This window comes from Protomyctophum parallelum, assembly GCF_964188405.1.
Source record: "Protomyctophum parallelum genome assembly, chromosome: 5".
Classification (NCBI taxonomy): Eukaryota; Metazoa; Chordata; class Actinopteri; order Myctophiformes; family Myctophidae; genus Protomyctophum; species Protomyctophum parallelum.
In genome coordinates this window covers 21,258,013-21,278,342 of record NC_139702.1, presented here as the reverse complement: position 1 = coordinate 21,278,342, position 20,330 = coordinate 21,258,013, and the positions used below count along the sequence as shown (strand labels likewise).

At 41.1% G+C, this 20,330-nt stretch overlaps 1 protein-coding gene across 2 annotated transcripts in view; it reads left to right on the top strand.

The window, feature by feature from the left end:
* Positions 1 to 20,330, top strand: part of LOC310858161 (SEC14-like protein 1) — a 41,818-nt gene that overhangs the window by 11,529 nt on the left and 9,959 nt on the right. For both annotated transcript variants that reach the window (XM_083764256.1, XM_083764255.1), the window contains exons 3-12: positions 10,180 to 10,329; positions 10,523 to 10,654; positions 12,305 to 12,433; positions 13,503 to 13,755; positions 13,936 to 14,045; positions 15,350 to 15,539; positions 16,091 to 16,179; positions 16,908 to 16,978; positions 18,282 to 18,453; positions 19,662 to 19,796. In XM_083764256.1, coding sequence (XP_083620382.1) covers positions 10,180 to 10,329; positions 10,523 to 10,654; positions 12,305 to 12,433; positions 13,503 to 13,755; positions 13,936 to 14,045; positions 15,350 to 15,539; positions 16,091 to 16,179; positions 16,908 to 16,978; positions 18,282 to 18,453; positions 19,662 to 19,796 — 1,431 coding nt within the window. The remainder of the gene's footprint in view (positions 1 to 10,179; positions 10,330 to 10,522; positions 10,655 to 12,304; positions 12,434 to 13,502; positions 13,756 to 13,935; positions 14,046 to 15,349; positions 15,540 to 16,090; positions 16,180 to 16,907; positions 16,979 to 18,281; positions 18,454 to 19,661; positions 19,797 to 20,330) is intronic.

Genomic DNA, 20,330 nt, shown 5'->3' with positions numbered 1-20,330 from the left:
CATACTTGCTTGGTTGGACGACCTTATGAACACATCCTCTCCTCGCTGCCATCCATTGTTCATTTCTTGCTAGCTTTGATGCAAGCTTTCCTAGAACAAATGAGTTGCTCAATGAAGCCGCTGCAGCATTTAGCATCATTACTAATAATTTAATTTGTTGTAAGTGAGGATATGATTTATACAGATTCTCATAACTCAGTGTTGTCACTACTACACACTGAATTGAGCTGCTCTATAGCAGGGGTTCTCAACGTTCTGGGCTGGGGAAGTGCGGAAATGCTTTGGCCATGTCTCACGACCCCTCCCTTTGGCCTGTTTGATTACAGGCCAAATCTTGCATTTTTATCTTAACCACATTAACCCTGGCGTCCATATTTTTGACAAATTTGTTCAAATAAAATTGCAGATCTACAAGATCTGCTATTTTCGCTATACTCTTGTACAATGAAGTATCAATTCTTGGGCTTAAGTGGTTAAAGGATTATGGGCTGTAGAACACTTTGAAGAGATTAGGGGAGAGCCGAGAAATAACATCCCTGCGGGTGCAGGGGAATATGTGGTTCCCGAAAGCGAGGTCCCTCTCTTAACCACTGGACCATCACTGGACACACACTCCTGATTGACTCGGAAGAGCATTCGGTAGTTGCCAGATGGGCTTCGTACTGCTTTCAGCATCCTGAGTGTCACACACACACACACACACACACACACACACACACACACACACACACACACACACACACACACACACACTCTCGCATGCATAAACTAGCCCTGCAGTGCAGCATATGGCATGCTAATAAAATGTTGTATTGTATGAACTATTAAACTTTACATTCATATATTTATATAAAATGCTTATGGATCTATATTTCTGTGTTTACATGGGCCAATCCCCAGCCCCCACATTTGCTGTGTGCCATTGCAATGCATTCTGTGGTGAAATCTTTGGAAGTAGTGAAGTGGGTGTTGAGGCATGTGCAGAGACTAAAGGATGCATTGTTAACGGCATTAAATCAAAAATGGGTTCTTTGTCCAATTGTGTATCAAGCCTCCACTTGGATCAGATGGGACTCCGACTCATAGCAGATCGAAGGACAAATGAAAGAGTCTGCAAGTGGGTCATACCTTGCCTTACCTTGTTAACAAGAGAAATCAACACAGAAATACAATGACACTGGATTCAGAGTCAGGCCTCAAGGCCTCCAACAGTGATGTAAATAGGTTTTCAATGTAATAAGTCCCGGGATGCCAGGGACATTTTATGAGTCCCACTTCAACGACGTTAGGAGTCATATTTAGCCATCTTTTACAAATTGCAGCATTTAACTCCCATTTCATTTTATATGGTTATAATGTGGTTATATTCATGTAGAAAACAGAAGAAGAAATTATTATAACTAAAGCTAGCAAAATAAACTAGAATAAAAAATAGTACAGTAGTGCATCCTGTGGATGCAGAGGTCGTTGTTTTATTGCGTCCCTTAACTATAAACTGCGTTTTGGGATGCAAAATGCACCCAATTTTAATGTCTAGTAGACCCTGATCCAGAGTGACTGCGAAACAACTGCACCCATTTCCAAGATACAGTTGCTTTGTTTTGAACACTATCATTAATCCGAACGTTTAATTTAACATTTTCTTGTTATTCTGCTTCATGCTTTGTGTTCTTGAATGCTGTGATTTTGTATTCTACTCTGATTTCATTGCCACGTTGAGTATACTGAGAGAGCTATGGTGCAGCTGTACAACGTAGGCATTATGTTCTATTGGTGTTATAACGCCCTGCACTGCTCTAGCTGCTTCTTTTAAAAACTTTCCAATCCATTGTGTCCTTGTGTCCCTGTCGGGTTGCAGTCTAAAGCTGTGTAACTGGTTGGCCCGGCTACAGTGAACGGGGAGCTTTTTGATCAAAGTTTCTTTATTAATTGTGAAGTCACATATGAGTCAAAAATAGCAAAAATAAATAAAATAAAATACTTGTACCATTAAACAATGAAATAAAAGGCACATACATTCATATTCAAATATAGAAGACATTAATCAAATATTGAACACAATGTGCAAACAAATAATAACAATAACAAAATTATAAAATAAAATAAAAACTATTACAGTAGGGTCAGTGTAATGAGTTATTAAGGACTGTTGATGTCAGCCACAATCATCCTCTCAATATATGTTAAAGGTTGCCAAATGGTGTAAAATTTTAAAGCACCAGCGTACCTACCCTCTTGTGGAGTAGCGAATCTTCTCCAATGTCAAATGATGTAGAACATCATTAACCCAAGATTTAAAGGTTGTTTAGAACAGGGAGTTTGAGGCACAAGATGCATTATACTTAGGATCTTTTCCCAATGGAAAAGCTTCATGTATTTCAGCCTTGTGAACGGTTCAGCCTGAATGTAGTCTGTTCTTAAAGAAAAACACATTTCTGCCAGTTGTTCTTCTCCTCTCTGCATTAGAGTCAGTCAGTGGAACCCCAACAGTCTCCTGCTGTCTGCTCAGTGCTCGGTAACATTACTCCCTCTCTGTCCCAACACTCACATGATGACCCAGTTTTTGGGTTTATTGCGTTTTACTTTTTCTCTCTGAAATGAAAATGCTCACCTCAAATCCAGCTCTGACAATAATCAAATTCATAATCTGGTCTGGTGTATGCAAGGTCATAATCAACAAGATTTTTGTGTATCATGTTTAGTTTTATTTGAAGTATTTGCAGGTTGGTTCTTTTTGTGCCATAAATGAAAAAATATTGGTGGTGGCACTTGACCATTGCTACCTAATGTATTCAACAGCATGTGAGCTACATTTTGATTCCCTACAGTTACGTTCAGTTATAACAACGCTAGCATATTGCTCTGAAATGTGGTCTCATCCTGAGTATTAGTTCAGAGAGTCTGCAGTATCCTAATATATTGGTGTTGAATGAAAGTGACCCAGGGCAGCCAATCCAATCTTGTATTGGCATGCTGAAACTACTAGACAATGTTCAATTGCTTCTTAACCACTTGACCGTGCTGTATGTGACCGGGCTAATGTGTGATCCCAAACCCCCTAATGATTCCCTAACAGGTTGATGCCTTTGTTTGGAGCCATATCTCTGACAATGGGGTGTGCCTCATTTATCAATATTTAACATTTTAAATGTTTAAAATACTTGGCTAAATCTTTAGTGCAATCTTTAGTGCAATATTTAACAAATGGCCATGCCTGTTTATTTTTCTACACAATACCTTTAGCAAAATAGCTACATCGTTTTTTTTTTTTATATTCTATATTATTGGAAAAGACTTATGCCTGCTGCATAAATGGTTAAGGAAGACTCATTAGACAGAGACTTAAGAATAAATAATTTATTTATTATAATTTACTGTACTGTAAGTGCTCTGGGCTGCCTCAAAGTGAGGTTTAAACTAGCAAATATTTCGGTCCTGGGACCTTCGTCAGTGCTATATAAGTGGATCACAGACAAACAAGTTGCTCTTATAGGGCTCTAGCTTTAGCTCAGGTGGTGAAACTATTTATGTGTGCCAGTTTTCGTTATATGTTTTTGAGACAATGCACCTGCAGTCAACCCAGAACAAAGGACAAAGAACGGCGCAACAGTTTGCCCTATTCTGTATATTAGAATGATTGTGAAAATGCTGTTAGTATTGGCAGATAAATTACTTTAAATTAATGTGTGCAAGAAAGAACGTTTCTTTGCTTAAAGCCAAATGTTTAAAATAACGACTTGGGTCTTTTGTCTGTGAAACAACTGCTTATGTAGCAATGTTTCAAACGTTTTGTTTGAAAAGCATAGGCTTATGTACTATTAATTCATTTTCTGCTTGCTAAGTTCCTCTCCTTTCAGATGGGTCCAACTGTGTTTTGTCATGAAAAATCTGTTTTTGCTGCTGTTGTAAACAAACAAGGAAAACAACCGCACACTGTCTTCAAATGCAGTGACCACCATTTATTTACAGGGAAATAGCAACGTTTCGGCCTATGCGGCCTTCATCAGGCTATCTTTATGAACACAAATGAGAAAGCATCCTTTTTGTAGGCTGTCTGGCCTAAAGGTAAGCCTATCAGAACAAACGAAATGACATGACATCACTCAACTTAAGGTGACAGGTACTCATGTGGTTAAATGAGAACAAAAAGGTCATATAAAAAACTCAATACACCCATGCAAAGTAATACGAAAAAATCATAATAATCCATATTAATCATGACAGTATACAAATGGTAATATTGTTAAATAAAGTATACAAAAATCATGATCAAGAAACAATTGCAGGTTGAAACTTCATGAAAAACTTTCCCTGTGAAAGAGAAAAGGGAACAGTTTACAAGAGGTTAAAACCAGGTACAAAATCAAATCATCAACAATACAATAAGTTAAAAACTATAAGGAGCAAACTGAAGGATAAAATCAAAGATCACAGCATGACATTTAATAAAAGTTCATCATTAAGGCCTCTAGGTGCCAATGTTTGGAGTGTGAAGATCCAGAATGCTTCACGTCTTTTTAACAGCAAATCATGATCGCCACCTCTGTGTGGCGGATCAACTTGTTCAATGCCGCAGAAACGTAAAGAAGATATGTCATGCTTGTGATCATTGAAGCATGACATATCTTCTTTACGTTTACGTCATTTCGTTTGTTCTGATCGGCTTACCTTTAGGCCAGACAGCCTACAAAAAGGATGCTTTCTTATTTGTGTTCATAAAGATAGCCTGATGAAGGCCGCATAGGCCGAAACGTTGCTATTTCCCTGTAAATAAATGGTGGTCACTGCATTTGAAGACAGTGTGCGGTTGTTTTCCTTGTTCATTTTTGGGGCACCGTACCCTCTCCTACGCACCTGTCGCTTGTAGGTGTGCAAAAGCTTTGCTTTTCATTGCTGCTGTTGTAACAAATCAATTTCCCCTCGGGGATTAATAAAGTATTTTCCATTCCATTCCATTTTATCAGCATGACCACAGAATACCAATATCAGGGTGCTTTGTTGCTTTGTTTGTTTTTGACATGGCTTGACGAACAAGCTGTTCTGTGTCCTTAAGATCTTAATCATGAAATTGCTTATTGCCCTCAACCAAAATGTTTCCACTTTCCCAGATGCCAGAAAAACCTGATGATAAAAATAGCGGTGGCTGACCTCTGGTCAGCTTGTTACACAACCCACTAAACTACACTACATGGGGCTACTCTACATATAGTGTTTGAGTCCTGAGTCAGTCAGTCGTGTTACTGCAACTGTTTTCATAATCTGTGTTTTTACTACTTCTCAGTTGGCGAATTGGTCATACATAGTGGCTATTTTCATATTCATAATTGGCTATTGGCATCAAGTGAACAGGCAATTCTGAATTTTGCATTACATAACAAAAGTGCTGCTAGCCAGGCTTCATGTCACATTTCTAACGCCAGATGTTGTATAGCTGCCTCTCTGTAAGATCAACACTCTTTCCCTGTAGTACATACTGCACATACTATCCCTGCAATCCTGCCAAGTGTTTTTACCTATACAATTCTTCTTATAGTTTCTTAAACAACTCATAATTTAAGAAAGCCTTGACTAGTTACAGACTTCGGTGAACACAGCGTAGAAATGGAGAATGGCTGCCAAAAACAGACCCCGCTTTCAAGGGAAGACAGAGTATGCACACTGCACACACAATGTGGTGCAAACAGAGCTACACTTTCTAACCACCTGCCCACCATAATTCAGAGACAGATTAAATACACCCAAAGTAAGTTTGAAAACATGACGCAACGACAAAAAAAAGAAGAAACTCCCGTACCTACTGGGAGAAGTGCAAGAATGTGCGAACACTGCAGCAAGATTTGTAAACTCTTGCGATAAAAGAAAGTTAGCCAATGGCAAAATAACCACCCTAAAACTACTAACCATGAGTGAATGTAACAAGTAGACCTCTAGGCCTACTGCACATATAAACACTATCAGTACTGAGTAGACCTACTGCACATATAAACAGAGCTGCTATCTGTACCATGATGTGACTCACTCCCAAAATATACCTTCAGTTGTCACGAGTGGAGAACCATACTTTAAATTGTGACTCAGTCAGGATCAACCCTCAGACCTTTGATTGTGGGTCAGATCCTGTTGGAGCTAGGTGGAGATATCCTGGATAGGTTGTAACTGTAAGGAACCTCAGTGTAAACAAACCACTCAATTGAGTAAGGTATTGGTTTAGCTGTGAACTTGAAATTAGAATGATCAATGAAAGTTGGTTCTCTTGGAGCTGCACAGCTCTATATAATGGGATATACTGATTTGCAACCTACATCTCACTGGCAAAGCAATTTTAATACTGTCCAATAATTACATGGGGAGGGGGGTGAAATTATGACAGGCAGTTTATGCTGTCAAAATATGACCCCCCAGTCAAAAAACACTTTGTGTTTTAAATAGACACTAGTGCTTTTTAGGGTATGATTTGGGGCCCTAAAGATGAATACAAAATCAATATCAACCAAACCAAAATGTTGAATTGTGGTTTTGAGCTTGGGTTAGGGTTAAAATAATATATTCTTTAAGGGCATGTCATGTGATCTACCTGCACAGCCTGCTGTACACATTGCGTTATGGGGATTGGTAAAAGTAATTATCTGAATGATTCATTTCAAATGTGTTCAGTGCCAATATTGGAATAACATCGCAGAAATTGAATGCAACAATGTCTGTTATCAAAGCAACATTGTAATCAAAAACATTTTGAATGCCAATCTATAAGAATATAATACTGGATGTAACTTGTCACTCCCATGTACTGTCTAGTGTCTATTAACTGAACAAAGCAGCATGCCTATCCATTTCCCTGTGAAGAATAGCCTGGAAAGATGACCTTTACTCGGCTTCCTGTTTTTCACCCCATTTAAAAACAATTGACTGTTTTCAAAGATGCAACTCGGGCTAATTTTAACATAGTTTTTTGGGGAGGGGAATTTTATATTTGATTCATCATTGATATAATACAATGAATCCTTTCAGACCATCAGGTTTTTTTTCCTTTTTTTTCCTCCCCACAGTTTTACACCAACACAGAGCTCTCAACAACTATATTGTTTACCATATTACGTTTGGGGATGCTGTGGGACTTGCGTGGTTGAGCTGGCCGTTTGTTGTTGATCAAGGTTTGTTTTGATGGACAGCTGATGTTTACGGTCAGTGCTGTAGTGCTGACTGACTGCTGTACAAACTACAAAGGACGGGCCCTGTGTTCTAGACGAGTGTCAGGCACTGAACAACAGAGCTCAGCATTCACTCAGCCAGTGGGCAGAGGGCATGGAGTCAGTGGCTCAATAGCCCTGGCACTGGTATGTCAGAAACTGCTGTACCCTGCTGACTGCCTACTAATGGCACAAAAGTATCCCGCTGCTGATACTGCTCCCATACTAATCAGTCCAAACCCTCTTGTAAATGCTATGCTTGTCGAGGCAATATTGGATCAGGTCATGGAGTTTTTTCACAATCCAATAAGCCATTACCAAAATTGATCTAGTTTTATTTATCTAAATGTAGTTAATTTACAATACAAATAAAACCATTGCCAAGCACAGTGACATATATGTCCCAGTCCCACTCAATATAAATATGCTGTTGACAGACGCAAAGGTGTGTGGGATACTGTACTGTAGGTTGCTCCTGCTTAATTGTTTGCACCATCTTTATGTGGCAGTATTGCTGTCCTGTTTCCACAGGACCTGAACAATATAGTTTATAACTAAGGCCTCAACTGAGCTCAGCCAACCCCAACTCCCCCCCCCCCCCCCCCCCCTGAGAACTCTCTCCCTCTTTTCTCCTCTCTCCTCTGAAAGAGAGTTTCTGCATTCAGTCCAGTGTTGTTTTCGTCGACTAAAACTAGACGAAAAATGTTCGACTACCTTTTTCCACTGGCAAAAACTAAGCTATGATGACTAAAACTAAGACTAAATATACTGACGATTTCGTAAAAAAAAAAAAAAACTAGACAGGAAGGAAGGGACTAGTGGACAAGAGATCCAGTATAAGTCATTTTACACTTGGTTGCATGCTGAAAATAACAGATCTACAAGCTCACAACGTGTCGCTCTGTGACACGTTGTGGGCTTGTAGGTTGGCTATTTTCAGCAAGTGTCATTACGACGGCATCAAGGCCCGCCAAAATACATTTTAGTCGACTAAATCAACTGTAGATTTAGTTGACTAAAATCGCATGACATTTAGTCGACTAAAACTAGACTAACACTAAAACATTCCAGGTGACTAGAATTACTGACAAAAAACGAAATTAAAACTATTCAAAAGACTAGGACTAAAACTAAAATCTAAATTTGCTGCCAAAAACAACACTGATTCAGTCTCACACTGTGTACAGTAATGCAGCATGCTCTGTTTTCCCTTTGATGAAAGTGGTGGTTTTGCACTGTCTTTTGTTGTTCCCTCACTCTGTATCCTTCTCAGCATTGCAGTCTCAGATTGCATTACTACACAATGTTTGACGTTCAGTCAAAGAGTTTCACAGTAATTAGTAAAACTTTAGAAAAGGCCTCATGATCCACTGTGGTGAAACCAGGTTTGTCGAGTGTCTATACAAACCCTATTGGATCGTGTTTGGGGGAAGGAAGCCTGGTGTGGACTGCAGAGGTTGTTGTTGGTCACTGCATGTACTGTACTTAGGCTGGGCTGGCACCTGTCACCAGGGAGTGTTGGGCAGGAGGAGTGGAATGTAGACTACGTCCTCCCGTTGGGGGCTCCTCACTGGCAACAGCAGTGACAACATACAGAAATGTGTGTGGGGAGGAATTATAAACATAACTTAATACAACTAACTATCTGCAGAGTTTGGTCTTCCACACCGGATAGAAATTCTTAACTTGTTATCACCCTATTCACCCTCAGCAGACCACTTCTGTCTGTTGTTTTAGACTTTCCATACAGTTATATAATCATGCAAATCAGATCCAAACAAATAGCAGTCATACTGCTGCAATATTACTGTGTGTATCGACAAAGCTTGCGTAACAGCTCGCCTTGGCATCTGCACAATAGCGTGTCTCTGTTTTCTGTTTATGAGAACACGGTTGGGCTACACCTGGGAACGGCAACAATTATTTTGTATTGAACCATTTAGTGTAGTAGGCGAGCCAGCTGTTCTGGCTCAACTCCTGTGAGAACCTTTTGGAACCAGGAGCAGTGCAGATTGCTGAATGAACTTGTGTTTGGTCTTAGTTTTTGTTCTGACCATGAATTTTGATCTATCTTACATTGAGTCCATTAAACAAAGGATTCCTCACCACACTATTCTTTGGGGCTCATAGGTTTTGCAAAATGCAGTAATCTGTCTGTACTGCAATGCAAAACGTATTTCAGAGGATGTCAGAGATACCAACTAGAAAAAGTGCCCTTCTGGGCACAGGTCTCCACCAGGAGAGTGTGTGTGTGTGTGTGTGTGTGTGTGTGTGTGTGTGTGTGTGTGTGTGTGTGTGTGTGTGTGTGTGTCGCGGCTTGGCCTGTTGTAGCGCCACCATGAGGCTGATTTGAAAACTGTCAAGTGGCATTTCTTCCTCAGCGGCCTAGTGGGAATATGCATGCACAGTTTCACCGCAATCGGACGCTGCGTTGAGTAGTTGTGGTGATTTGTACAAAGCGGGCTACTCCTGAAAAGTTTAGAAGCCAATCGTAGCCAATCATGGTGGATAATGAGAAGTCAAACAAACCCGTCTTGATGACTATGGAGAGCATGTGTACCGATTTGCGTGAAATGTGGCTAAAAGCTGAAGGAGTAATATTAGAAAATGTGTTTTACATATGTCGGCCTGCTGTTGGCGCTATAAAGAGCAGATGTGAAAAATTGCAGGCAAAGGTTTTTCCTTGGCCTCTAGGGAGTTGGCATACAAAGTTATACACAGATCTGTGCAGTTAGAGGTAAAACCCCATGAGTCTGAGTTCAAAATGTCCAAGTGGCATTTCTTCCTCGGCCTAGTGGAAATGTGCATGCACAATTTCAAGGAAATCGCACGATGTGTTCATGATTTGCAGCATTTTGTTTGAAACTGAGCACTCCTGCGGACGGACACACACACGGACGTACGGATGGAGTGCAAAACATACTCTCTCCTCATGCCTTTGGCCTGGTGGAGACAATTAAACGACGTTCTCTTTCTTATGCTCCTTTCTCAGGCCTATGAGAGGCGCTTCCCGAAATGTCACCTCATCCCCATGTTCGTGGCCAGCGATGTGGTCAGCGAGGAGACCAGCGAGGATGGTTCCACTCACAATGTGGAGCGGCGCTGCGCCCTGGATGTGGACGCCCCGCGCCTCCTCAAAAGGGTGTGTGGCGAGTCTTGATCAGATGAAAAAATATAAATATTGGGGAAAATATAGTGTTTTAAAATGCTACTCACATCTACCTCATCTCTGTGTGGTTTAAGTATAAATACCAATACTTTATTATTGAGTGAATTTTCCATTCCACATTGTTAAAGTTTCAGCTCTCTTCACTGCAAGTATTTGTGTGTTGCAGATTGCGGGGGTGGATTACGTGTACTTCATCCAGAGGAACACACTGAACCGACTGGAGAGGACACTTCACATTGAGTCCCACAATGAGACCTTCTCCAATAGGGTTATCATCCATGAAACCTGCTGCTACTCCGTCAGTAGTGCACAGACACACACGCATGCATTTAAACACGTCTTGTATTCAGTCTCAGCCTCAGCCTAGCCAGCCGTGGACAATGCACTGATGTTAATGTTCTCGCTTCCTCCTTTCCTTCCTGCCTCCTTTTGAAAGCTTCTCTAAATAGACAGAGAAAGCTGTGTTCCTACTTGTCACTAGCTATTCCAAGACATTTTCCTGCTGAATTATTTAGCGCCCCCACACACACACAAACACATTCTGCCCGACGCTCACACAAACACAGATCTGAAGCCAGCACAGTCTGTGCTCACCCCCCAGGCCCGAACCACTGTGTATTAGTAACCCCAACTCTAACCTTAGGCCTGCTCTAGAATGAATGGATCCACTCTGAATGAATGAGGTCAAGCACACTATATTATCCTCCAAACTATTTTTGGTCCATGGCTGCACACAGGGGTAATTATTATCATGTGATTTGGCACGTTGCAGTAGCAGACATTGACTCTGACTCACAATTAAATACAGCTGATGGACTTGGCCAAGACTGAAATGTTTTGGTAGCTACAGCTATCTGGCTGCAAGTGTGCTGTGCACTTGTACTGTTATGTATGCAGCACACCTACTGTAGAGTTAGTAAGGCTTACAGGGCCAGCTAGTACGATAGGAGTATAGTTCATTGTTATGAAACATGCACAGAAAGACTAGACAATACGTGGCATTCTGACACTAACTCACCAACGCAACTTATCCCTCTCATATACTTATGTACTTCCTGAATGCCCACATTCCCTCTCATAAACGGTACTCCTATACTTCCTGAATGCCCACATTGTCTCTACTCGCTCCACCCCTTGGAGTCGAGATGCACTGTGGGCATCTCATCCCTGTATATCGCAGTGTTGAAAAGGGAAAAGGTACAGACCATCCGGGTTAAGGATGCTGACGCCTGTCTGTCTCTACAGGGTTGTCTGGACTGCACTGATTAGGATATGTTTAAAGAGTCATGTAATGACATTGATGAACTTTTTTGTAGCTGGATATCCTATCCAGGAGAACATTGTGGTCCCTGAAAAACAAAAACTGTTAAAATGATGATGTAACACCCAGCGTTGCCATACTACAACATATTTTAATTCATTAATTAATTAATTATTTTTATGTTATTTTTTCACCTAAACGTCATCATTGATGTTTAGGTGACCTTTAACCCTAATAAAAGTAAGTAAAATATGATTTTGTGATCATTAGAATGTCTAGAACATTTTTTATTCATTATTGTGAAAGATATCCCCCAAATGTAAATTATTATTATTTTAATAATTATTATAAATGTGCATAACATTTGCATCATTTCCTCTGATAAGTCCTAGTAGTAAAATAAGATTGAAATAGTTTTTTTGCAAGTAGAAATTAATCCGGGTTTTACAGGGTTAACTACTTCTATAGTGTTACCAAAAAGGTTTACTGTGTGCACTGTATACACGAATCCACCTGCTGGGACTACATACAGAGATGTGCATGTGTGATCACATGATTGCTTGCTGCCCCCACTCACAGCTCCCACTGTAATTTTTCTCTCTGAGTCATCATTTAGTCAAGCTGCGTGTCTGTGGTTACCATAGTGACGTGTGTGTGTGTGTGTGTGTGTATGGGTACGGTACACAGGTTCACCCTGAAAATGAAGAGTGGACGTGTTTCGAGCAGACCGCCAGCCTGGACATCAAGTCATTTTTTGGCTTTGAGAGCACTGTGGAGAAGATCGCTATGAAGCAGTATGCTAGTAGCATCAACAAGGTCCGTTTACACAACTACTAATTACTAGCAATTTACCGTTGCATCACAGTTGTGTATAACAAAGCATAAGTCAGGCATTTTCATCTTGGTAAGAAAATGTGTTGCATTAAAATCACCATAAGGATTTCCTTAATTCTTTCAGCGTCATTGCTGTTGATTAATGGCAATTGAAGCCTATTTCTTTATACTACACTTACCGCCATTGCTGTTGATTAAGACGTAAAGGAAAACCCCTTCACATCTATTGTGAGTGTTGGCTCATAACTTGCTAGAAGGACTGTAGAGGATTTTAAGTGGCCTATACCACCAACCACATCACATCATTGATTATATCAGTTTATTTGCCACATCTGGATTACATTTATTTTTGATGATTGAATTGTGCTTTCCATTCTTAAAACATTCTCATCTTTTGCCCAGTTTTGCAGTTGCTAATTAACACTGGTAATGATTCTATCACGTACATTGAAGCAGAACTTTATTCTTATTATTGTTTTAGTGTAATGACTTGTAACCATAGTAACTGAAGTGTACCTGTGCTGTCATACGACAGTATATACTATGAAAGTCAAAACACTTGGGGAAGGAGACAGCCGAAGAGGCTTCATGCAACCCCTTAGAATAGCTTTGGGAAGTATTTTGCTTGGACAAACTTAAGTTTAAAACGTAATGTAATTTCTGCAACTTTGCACTGGTGTAAGAGCTTCTTGTTACATAAGATAATCTGGCCTATGCGGTCGTATGGCTTAAAACAAGCTTGTGTAACCGCCTACCGATCTCATTTGAGCTTGATTCTGGTAATACAATTTCACATCCTGTCATTTACTGTCATTTACTTGTTCCAACCACTTGTCAGGACATTTCTTTTAGTCCATGGTGGGCGTAGATCAGGGGTGGGCGTAGATCAGGGGTGGGTAATTATTTTTCCCAAGGGGCTAAATGAGAAACAGAAAATATTGTGGAGGGCTGGGCGAAAAGGCTGAACTAAATTCTTCATAATATGAATTTAATTTCTATATAAAAAGTAGTAAATGGCATTTTTTTTGTCCTTGCCTCTCCTTCACCTCAGGGCAAAGAGATCATAGAATTTTACCTAAAGGAGCTGGACGATGAGGGAATCACCCACGTGCCCCCCTGGGCACTGTCCGCCCCTCCCCTGACACCCCCTGCCAGCCCCCTTTCTACCAGCCCGCCTGTTCCGGTGGTCACACCCGACATCGCCACCCCCCTGCCTGTCAATGCCAAGGACTGCACCACCCAGGACACAGCCAAGGACGTCAATGGTAGCGAGGCAGATGGCCTAACGGAGAGCCAGGCTGAAGGTTGGTAATCAATCACTGCTGAATGGGCGCTTAATTTTATCTATGGGTAATGTAACATAAGGCTCTCTTTTGTTGGTCAAGGGAATAGAAGAATTGCACTGGAAGTACATTTCATTTAGCTTGCAGTGTTTGACTTTGCCATGATAATGTAAGATGTTTGGTGATGCTTGTGTGGTACAGACAAGCTGGATGCAGACTACATCCAGCGTTACCTGGGCGACCTGACGCCCCTACAGGAGAGCTGTTTGATCAGACTACGCCAGTGGTTACAGGAGATGCACAAAGGCAAGGTAATTCATGCAAGCACACACACACACACACACACACACACACACACACACACACACACACACACACACACACACACACACACACACTATTGAATAAATGTGTGAACATTATATTACACTTACAAGTTGACTATGCACTGGAAGTTGACTATGCACTGGAATTTAGCTTAAGTCCTAACTATATGTGACCATAAAAGTTATATATTTTGTGAAAAGCTTGTTATAGCGCACACACACACACACACACACACACACACACACACACACACACCCCTGAAAGATGAATTAGGATAAATTTAAAGAAGCCACTTAATCTACACGTCAGTTTGACATCCCTGCCTGCTTAAGCCTCTAGTCTAAATGACTCCTGTTTCTCTACAGTTTGTAACGGTCAGATATTTCTATCACAGTTAATAAAATCACGAGGTATTAATGATCCTCCTTTATAGATAAAATTGATAAGTTTCAACCATGTAGCATGCAATGTAAAGTTGTAAACCACTGACTCCAACACAGAAATACGTCTGAGATAAATAATTTATCTAAATGCAAAGTAAACTCATTGACAACAGTTACATAGAATTCATGACTGGTTAAGTATTGTCCGTATAGTTATGTCCGAACCGCACACACCGGGCCTCTCACGCACGCACGCACGCTCGCTCACTCTATTGTTATTGTTCGTATCGTTCCATGAAAACATCCACGCGTCTCCCTGACGCTCCAACCCGAAATAATAAAGTAATCCAAACGTAGTGATCCCCGAACGTAAACAATCCAACGGTAAATCCACGGTCCTCCAAACGGACAAGCAGCATTCCTCGCTGGGCACAGACAGTCAGACAAACAAATCTCTCACCGGAGCAGATGACGGTTCCCGGCCGGGTTACTCCTGACAACGGTGAGTTGGTGGCCTTGGCTATATTCCACCGTATAGCATACAGACAGTTTACACTGCAAACACGATCAGGTCTCACGTGGACTCCCTGCTCGTTTGTGTCTCTGTCTCCACAAGTCTCTAGAGCCGGCGTCTTCCGTGTGTTTAAATCACGGAAGCGTCACGGCCTGTCAATCAATTAAACTCCTCCCGACATTGACCCTCCAAAACATAAACAAACACAAAACAGATACCTCCCAAAGAAAATAGGACATTACACATAAGGATGGATATAGTGTTCAATGAATATTTTAAGCCATGCTCTTTTAATTGACACTTTAAAATAAATCCTTAATGAATATTATGTGGCAGTGCTACAAGTTTGTATTTGCACATCCCCACTAACTTTCTTTAACACTCTGTCAAGATCCCTAAGGACGAGCACATCCTGCGTTTCCTGCGGGCCAGGGACTTCAACATGGACAAGGCCAGGGAGTTCCTGTGTCAGTCTCTAACCTGGAGGAAGCAGCACCAGGTGGACTACCTGCTGGAGACCTGGACCTCGCCACAGGTCCTCCTCGACTATTACACCGGAGGCTGGCACCACCACGACAGAGGTAGGCAGCAGCTGCCAAGTGCCAACATGAGAGGGTGGGATGGGTGTTGTTGCTGTTTGGGTGCACTGCACCCGCACTGAAATACATTACGACATTACAGTATAGTATGCCTGTGTGGATATATACGCCCACAGCTGGTCATATCCATGTTGTCACCTGGAGAAGACGTGGATCTGCAATTAGCAATTACCCTCCGAGGCTCAAGTTATACACACTCAGAAATGCATCAAGACTAGCCTATTTTGTATTTATTTTCCCCAAATTCAAACCCTCTAATGAAGGGTTTGAATTAAATAAGAGACCTATATGTTCCCTACTTGATACCAAATAACTTACACACCTTACATGTCACATACCCACATGGTTTCTACTGATGAATTAAGCTATTTAAAATATGCACAATTAGATAATATACAGTAGCTACCAACAAACAGCTGACTGGATGTGTGCTAAGGCTTTGCCTTGTGTCAAACGGCGTTGGGTTGAAATCTTCTATAAGGGCCTGTAGTATGCACAGCACTACGTAGCCTGATAACTGTGTGTTCTGCCAGATGGCCGTCCAATGTACGTCCTGAGGCTGGGCCAGATGGACACCAAAGGACTGGTCCGTGCACTGGGAGAGGAATCTCTGCTTAGGCATGTGAGTAACATTTCTGCAACATGCATTAAAGGGACACTTCACCCTTTTTTTTTGAAGAAATAAAAAATAAAGTTAATGATGTTTAGAAGATTTAGAACACTTTCCTGGGAAGTCCAGGAAGGAAGTGAGCCCAGTGTCCATGACATCAGAGACACTGGGCTCACTGCTTAAATCTAAAATATCTAAAACCACATATTACACACATAAAGACCCCCAGGGAAGTGTTCTAAATCTTCTAAATGTCATTAACATATATTCTTTTGCAAAGTGTCCCTTTAATTAATTCACACATTAAATGCCAGGTATTAAGTCATTGCCACTACTACCAGTGTTTTTTCTCATTCAAGATCCACCAATTTGTTTTTCAATGCGGATGTAAATGAAGGATATCCCGTTAAAAATATGAGTCTCCCTTCTTTCCCAACGGGGAAAAAAACATTGCAAACCGCAATCTGCCGTTCTTTAGTTATTGGCAGTTGAATATGGCTCTTTTTCACCAAAAACGCAATCTGGGAAAATAAATCCGATACTGAGATAGAAGCATTTTTATAAATTCTTTAGCGTTGGAGTGGACGGGCTGGAGTGTTTTCATGTGCAAGCGAGAGCTTCCTCTCATCTTAGTAAAATCTGCAATGTTAATTTAACTCCTGAGAGTATAATAATGGACCCAAATGATCCTGTAAGGCTGTATGAACATCAACCGTCCTCTTGTGTTCTCTGTGTTTCAGGTACTGTCCATCAATGAAGAGGGCTTAAGACGGTGCGAGGAAAACACCAAGGTGTTTGGTCGACCCATCAGGTAAACCTGCAGTGCACACATCTAACACAATCGGCGCCGGGATTTCTTTCAAAATAGCAGCTCGGGGTGCCGCGCAGATATGGCAGCTTTTACTCTGAAAGCCCCCCCCCCCCCCTTCCGTTCCGTACAAAAACTGGGAGAAATAATGTTGTTTTCTTACCTCGCTATGATTACGATACGGGGGGAGGGGGGAACGATTATAAAAACATTTCGTCTCTGGTTTTGGTCACTGATATTGTCCTTCTAATGCGTGAGCAGGGCTGTTTTCAATTGATCTAACTTTCTCAGTTACAATAGCTGTAGGAAGCAATAGGTGTAAGAGGCAAAAGCCTTAGTAGACGTTAAAATGACCTCAGACATTTTAGAAATAGAGGAATGGAAGCGCTGCAGGGATCTGTTAGTGGCTCTTAGATGGGTGCTCTTTGGTGATACCTCAGACATGTTTAAAAGTGAAAAGTGAAATATCCCTTTAAGCTATTTGGGTTCATCACAGGTGCCTGATTTACATCTACAGTGAGCAAGTCGAGAAGAGTCTGAACTGCTAGAACAATCTAAAGTATGCACTGACTGGAGAGAGACAGACCTAATGGAGAATGGTATCTAAAGTATGCACTGCCTGGAGAGAGACAGAATGGTATCTCTTACTTATAGTATCTCTTAGCTGACAGATCTATCAGAGTGGAGTGGGTGAAGTGAGGTGGCTGGGAGAGAAGCCAAGCAGGAATAGGACACAGATGACTGCGATTAACAATTTATTTTTTATTTTTTTGCATTGAACATTGGAACGTTACAACTTGTATTTCTGTTTGCCTTTTAGGATTCATAATCACAAATTGCACAGGGCAGATAATTATGACAAAAAACTTCACTGACACATTAAAAATATATATATATTATTTCTTTCCAAAAACACAACACAGACGTAAGATCATTATGTATGGACATTTTTCAACGTGGGAACGATTGACAATTATGCAAAAACTAATTGCGATTATCTCAATCAATTGCGATTAGGCGATTATGTAGTAATTGTGACAGGCCTATGCAGGAATGCATGTGAAGTGAGCTACGAGGGAGCGGGGTTGACAGTGTTAGCCAGAGGCGCTTTCAAAACTTCATGTCTGTTTGACATGTTTAGTGGTTCGATGGGAGCCGTTTAACGTATTGAACAAAGGGCTTGAAAATATGGTACTACATGCAATAACATATTAATTTTGTTATTTTCTTGTGACATTGCTTATACAGTACTTTCAATTGTATTAATAGTGTGTGCGTGCGTCTGTGTGTGTGTGTGTGTGTGTAGCTGTTGGACGTGTGTGGTGGATCTGGAGGGTCTGAACATGCGTCACCTATGGAGGCCAGGCGTGAAGGCTCTGCTGAGGATCATAGAGGTGGTGGAGGCCAACTACCCCGAGACACTGGGCCGTCTGCTGATACTCAGAGCTCCCAGAGTCTTCCCTGTGCTCTGGACACTGGTGAGACCCAGGAAGGAGACGCATGCACGCACTGTAGTAGGCCTACAGCACAACATCCTGAGTGTTAAGTTTGATGGTGTGTTTTCAGGACACAAAGTAATTTAGTTTTTACATTTCAAGACACTGTTACACGTCAGATGCAAATTCACACTGGGCCGACGACGTGATTTTGTTTATTCGTGCAACTTGACGTGAACAAACGCAAATGATCTTGTGGTCAAACTAGCATGAATAACTAAAATCTTTATCACCTCCATGTGAACACACTGTGACAGTGTAAAAATCTATACTCAATTTAACCTGGTTAAATCAGCAATCATGATTTTGTAGCATAGCTGCAGTTTTCTCATGCCTTACACTTACATAGTAGGTACATTACATTACTAAAGAGGTCATATTTGTTTAATATATTTTTTATCCCACGATTTTGTAACCCATTTTTCACCCCTGTGTCAATCATCTAATGTGATCCTGGGCTCTACACACCCTCCACCAACCTAGTCCCCATATATGGGGGACAAGGGGAGAGCAACGGACTTGAACTCATGCTTCCTTCATGCCTGAGTGTCCAAGTTGCTCCTTTTACACCTGACAGGGGGAGTTTCCCTGGTTGGACGTAGCGCGTGGAAGGAACACGTTATTCCAACCAGTTCCTTTCCCCTCCATCAGGCGTCATATTTGATTGTAGTACTAGTGCTCATGCACAACAGAAAATATACATTGATTTGATGCGAACGAGATAGTGACTGTGGAGGAATACAAGTACTTGGGCACAACAATTGATTCCAAGCCATCATGGAATTCCAACACTGATGCCATCTATAAGAAAGGTCAGCAGAGGCTGCATTTTATGTGCAGACTGAGACAGTGTATAACGTGGAAAAAAGTTGAATTATAAAATCAACAATGTATCCAAGGCTGGGGTACAACTTTAGAGTATGACAGCAATGTGTGAGACCCAGGTACTCGGCAAGGGGAAAGCTATTGCTTGGCATAAAACGGCATCGAAAGTAATCAACAACTTACCGTATACTATAAAAACTGGTCAAACATTGGCCAAATTGTCAAAGGCAAAAATCTTGAAAATACGCCTCGGGTGGGGGGTCCCCAGCTCAAATCTGATCATTTGAACTGAGACGTGAAAAGGTTGAGAACCACTGATCTAGGCTACATTAACATGAGTAATCTCGGTCCGTCTTCCATGCTAGGTGAGTCCGTTCATCGATGAGAACACCCGCAAGAAGTTTTTGATCTACGCAGGTAATGACTACCAGGGCCCTGGAGGAATGGTGGACTACATTGACAAGGAGATCATTCCTGACTTCCTGGGGGGAGAGTGCATGGTGAGTGTGTTTATTTGTTTGCTTGCATGCGTGTGTGTGTGTGTGTGTGTTTAAACTAAGATAATAACCTCTTCATAAAGATATTTTTAGTTTTGCATTAGTAATTTCTAGGGATGTCCCAATCACATTTTTCTTTGCTCCCGATCTGATTCCGATCTGATTTAGATTTTTTCCCGATCCGAAATTTATATTTTATAGAACATTTATGCCATATCACATGATATGGATATAATACTGATACTAGGGATGTCCCAATCACAAATCTTTGCTCCCGATCCGATTCCCATCATTTGAAAATGACATGATTAGCCGTGATCGGATCAGGACAACCCTAGTAATTTCACTACTTCCAAGTTCCATGGTCAGAGATGTAGTGATCTAGTCGGAACAGCCACTATGAGATCGATGTATTGCTACTCAAAAGCCTGAATTGATGAGACAAAAGAGAGACACGATTATTTTTGTTTAGTTTTTATAGTAGCTCGTTTAAAAAAATGATTTATTTCTCTGCACAACCCAACAAACACCACAAAC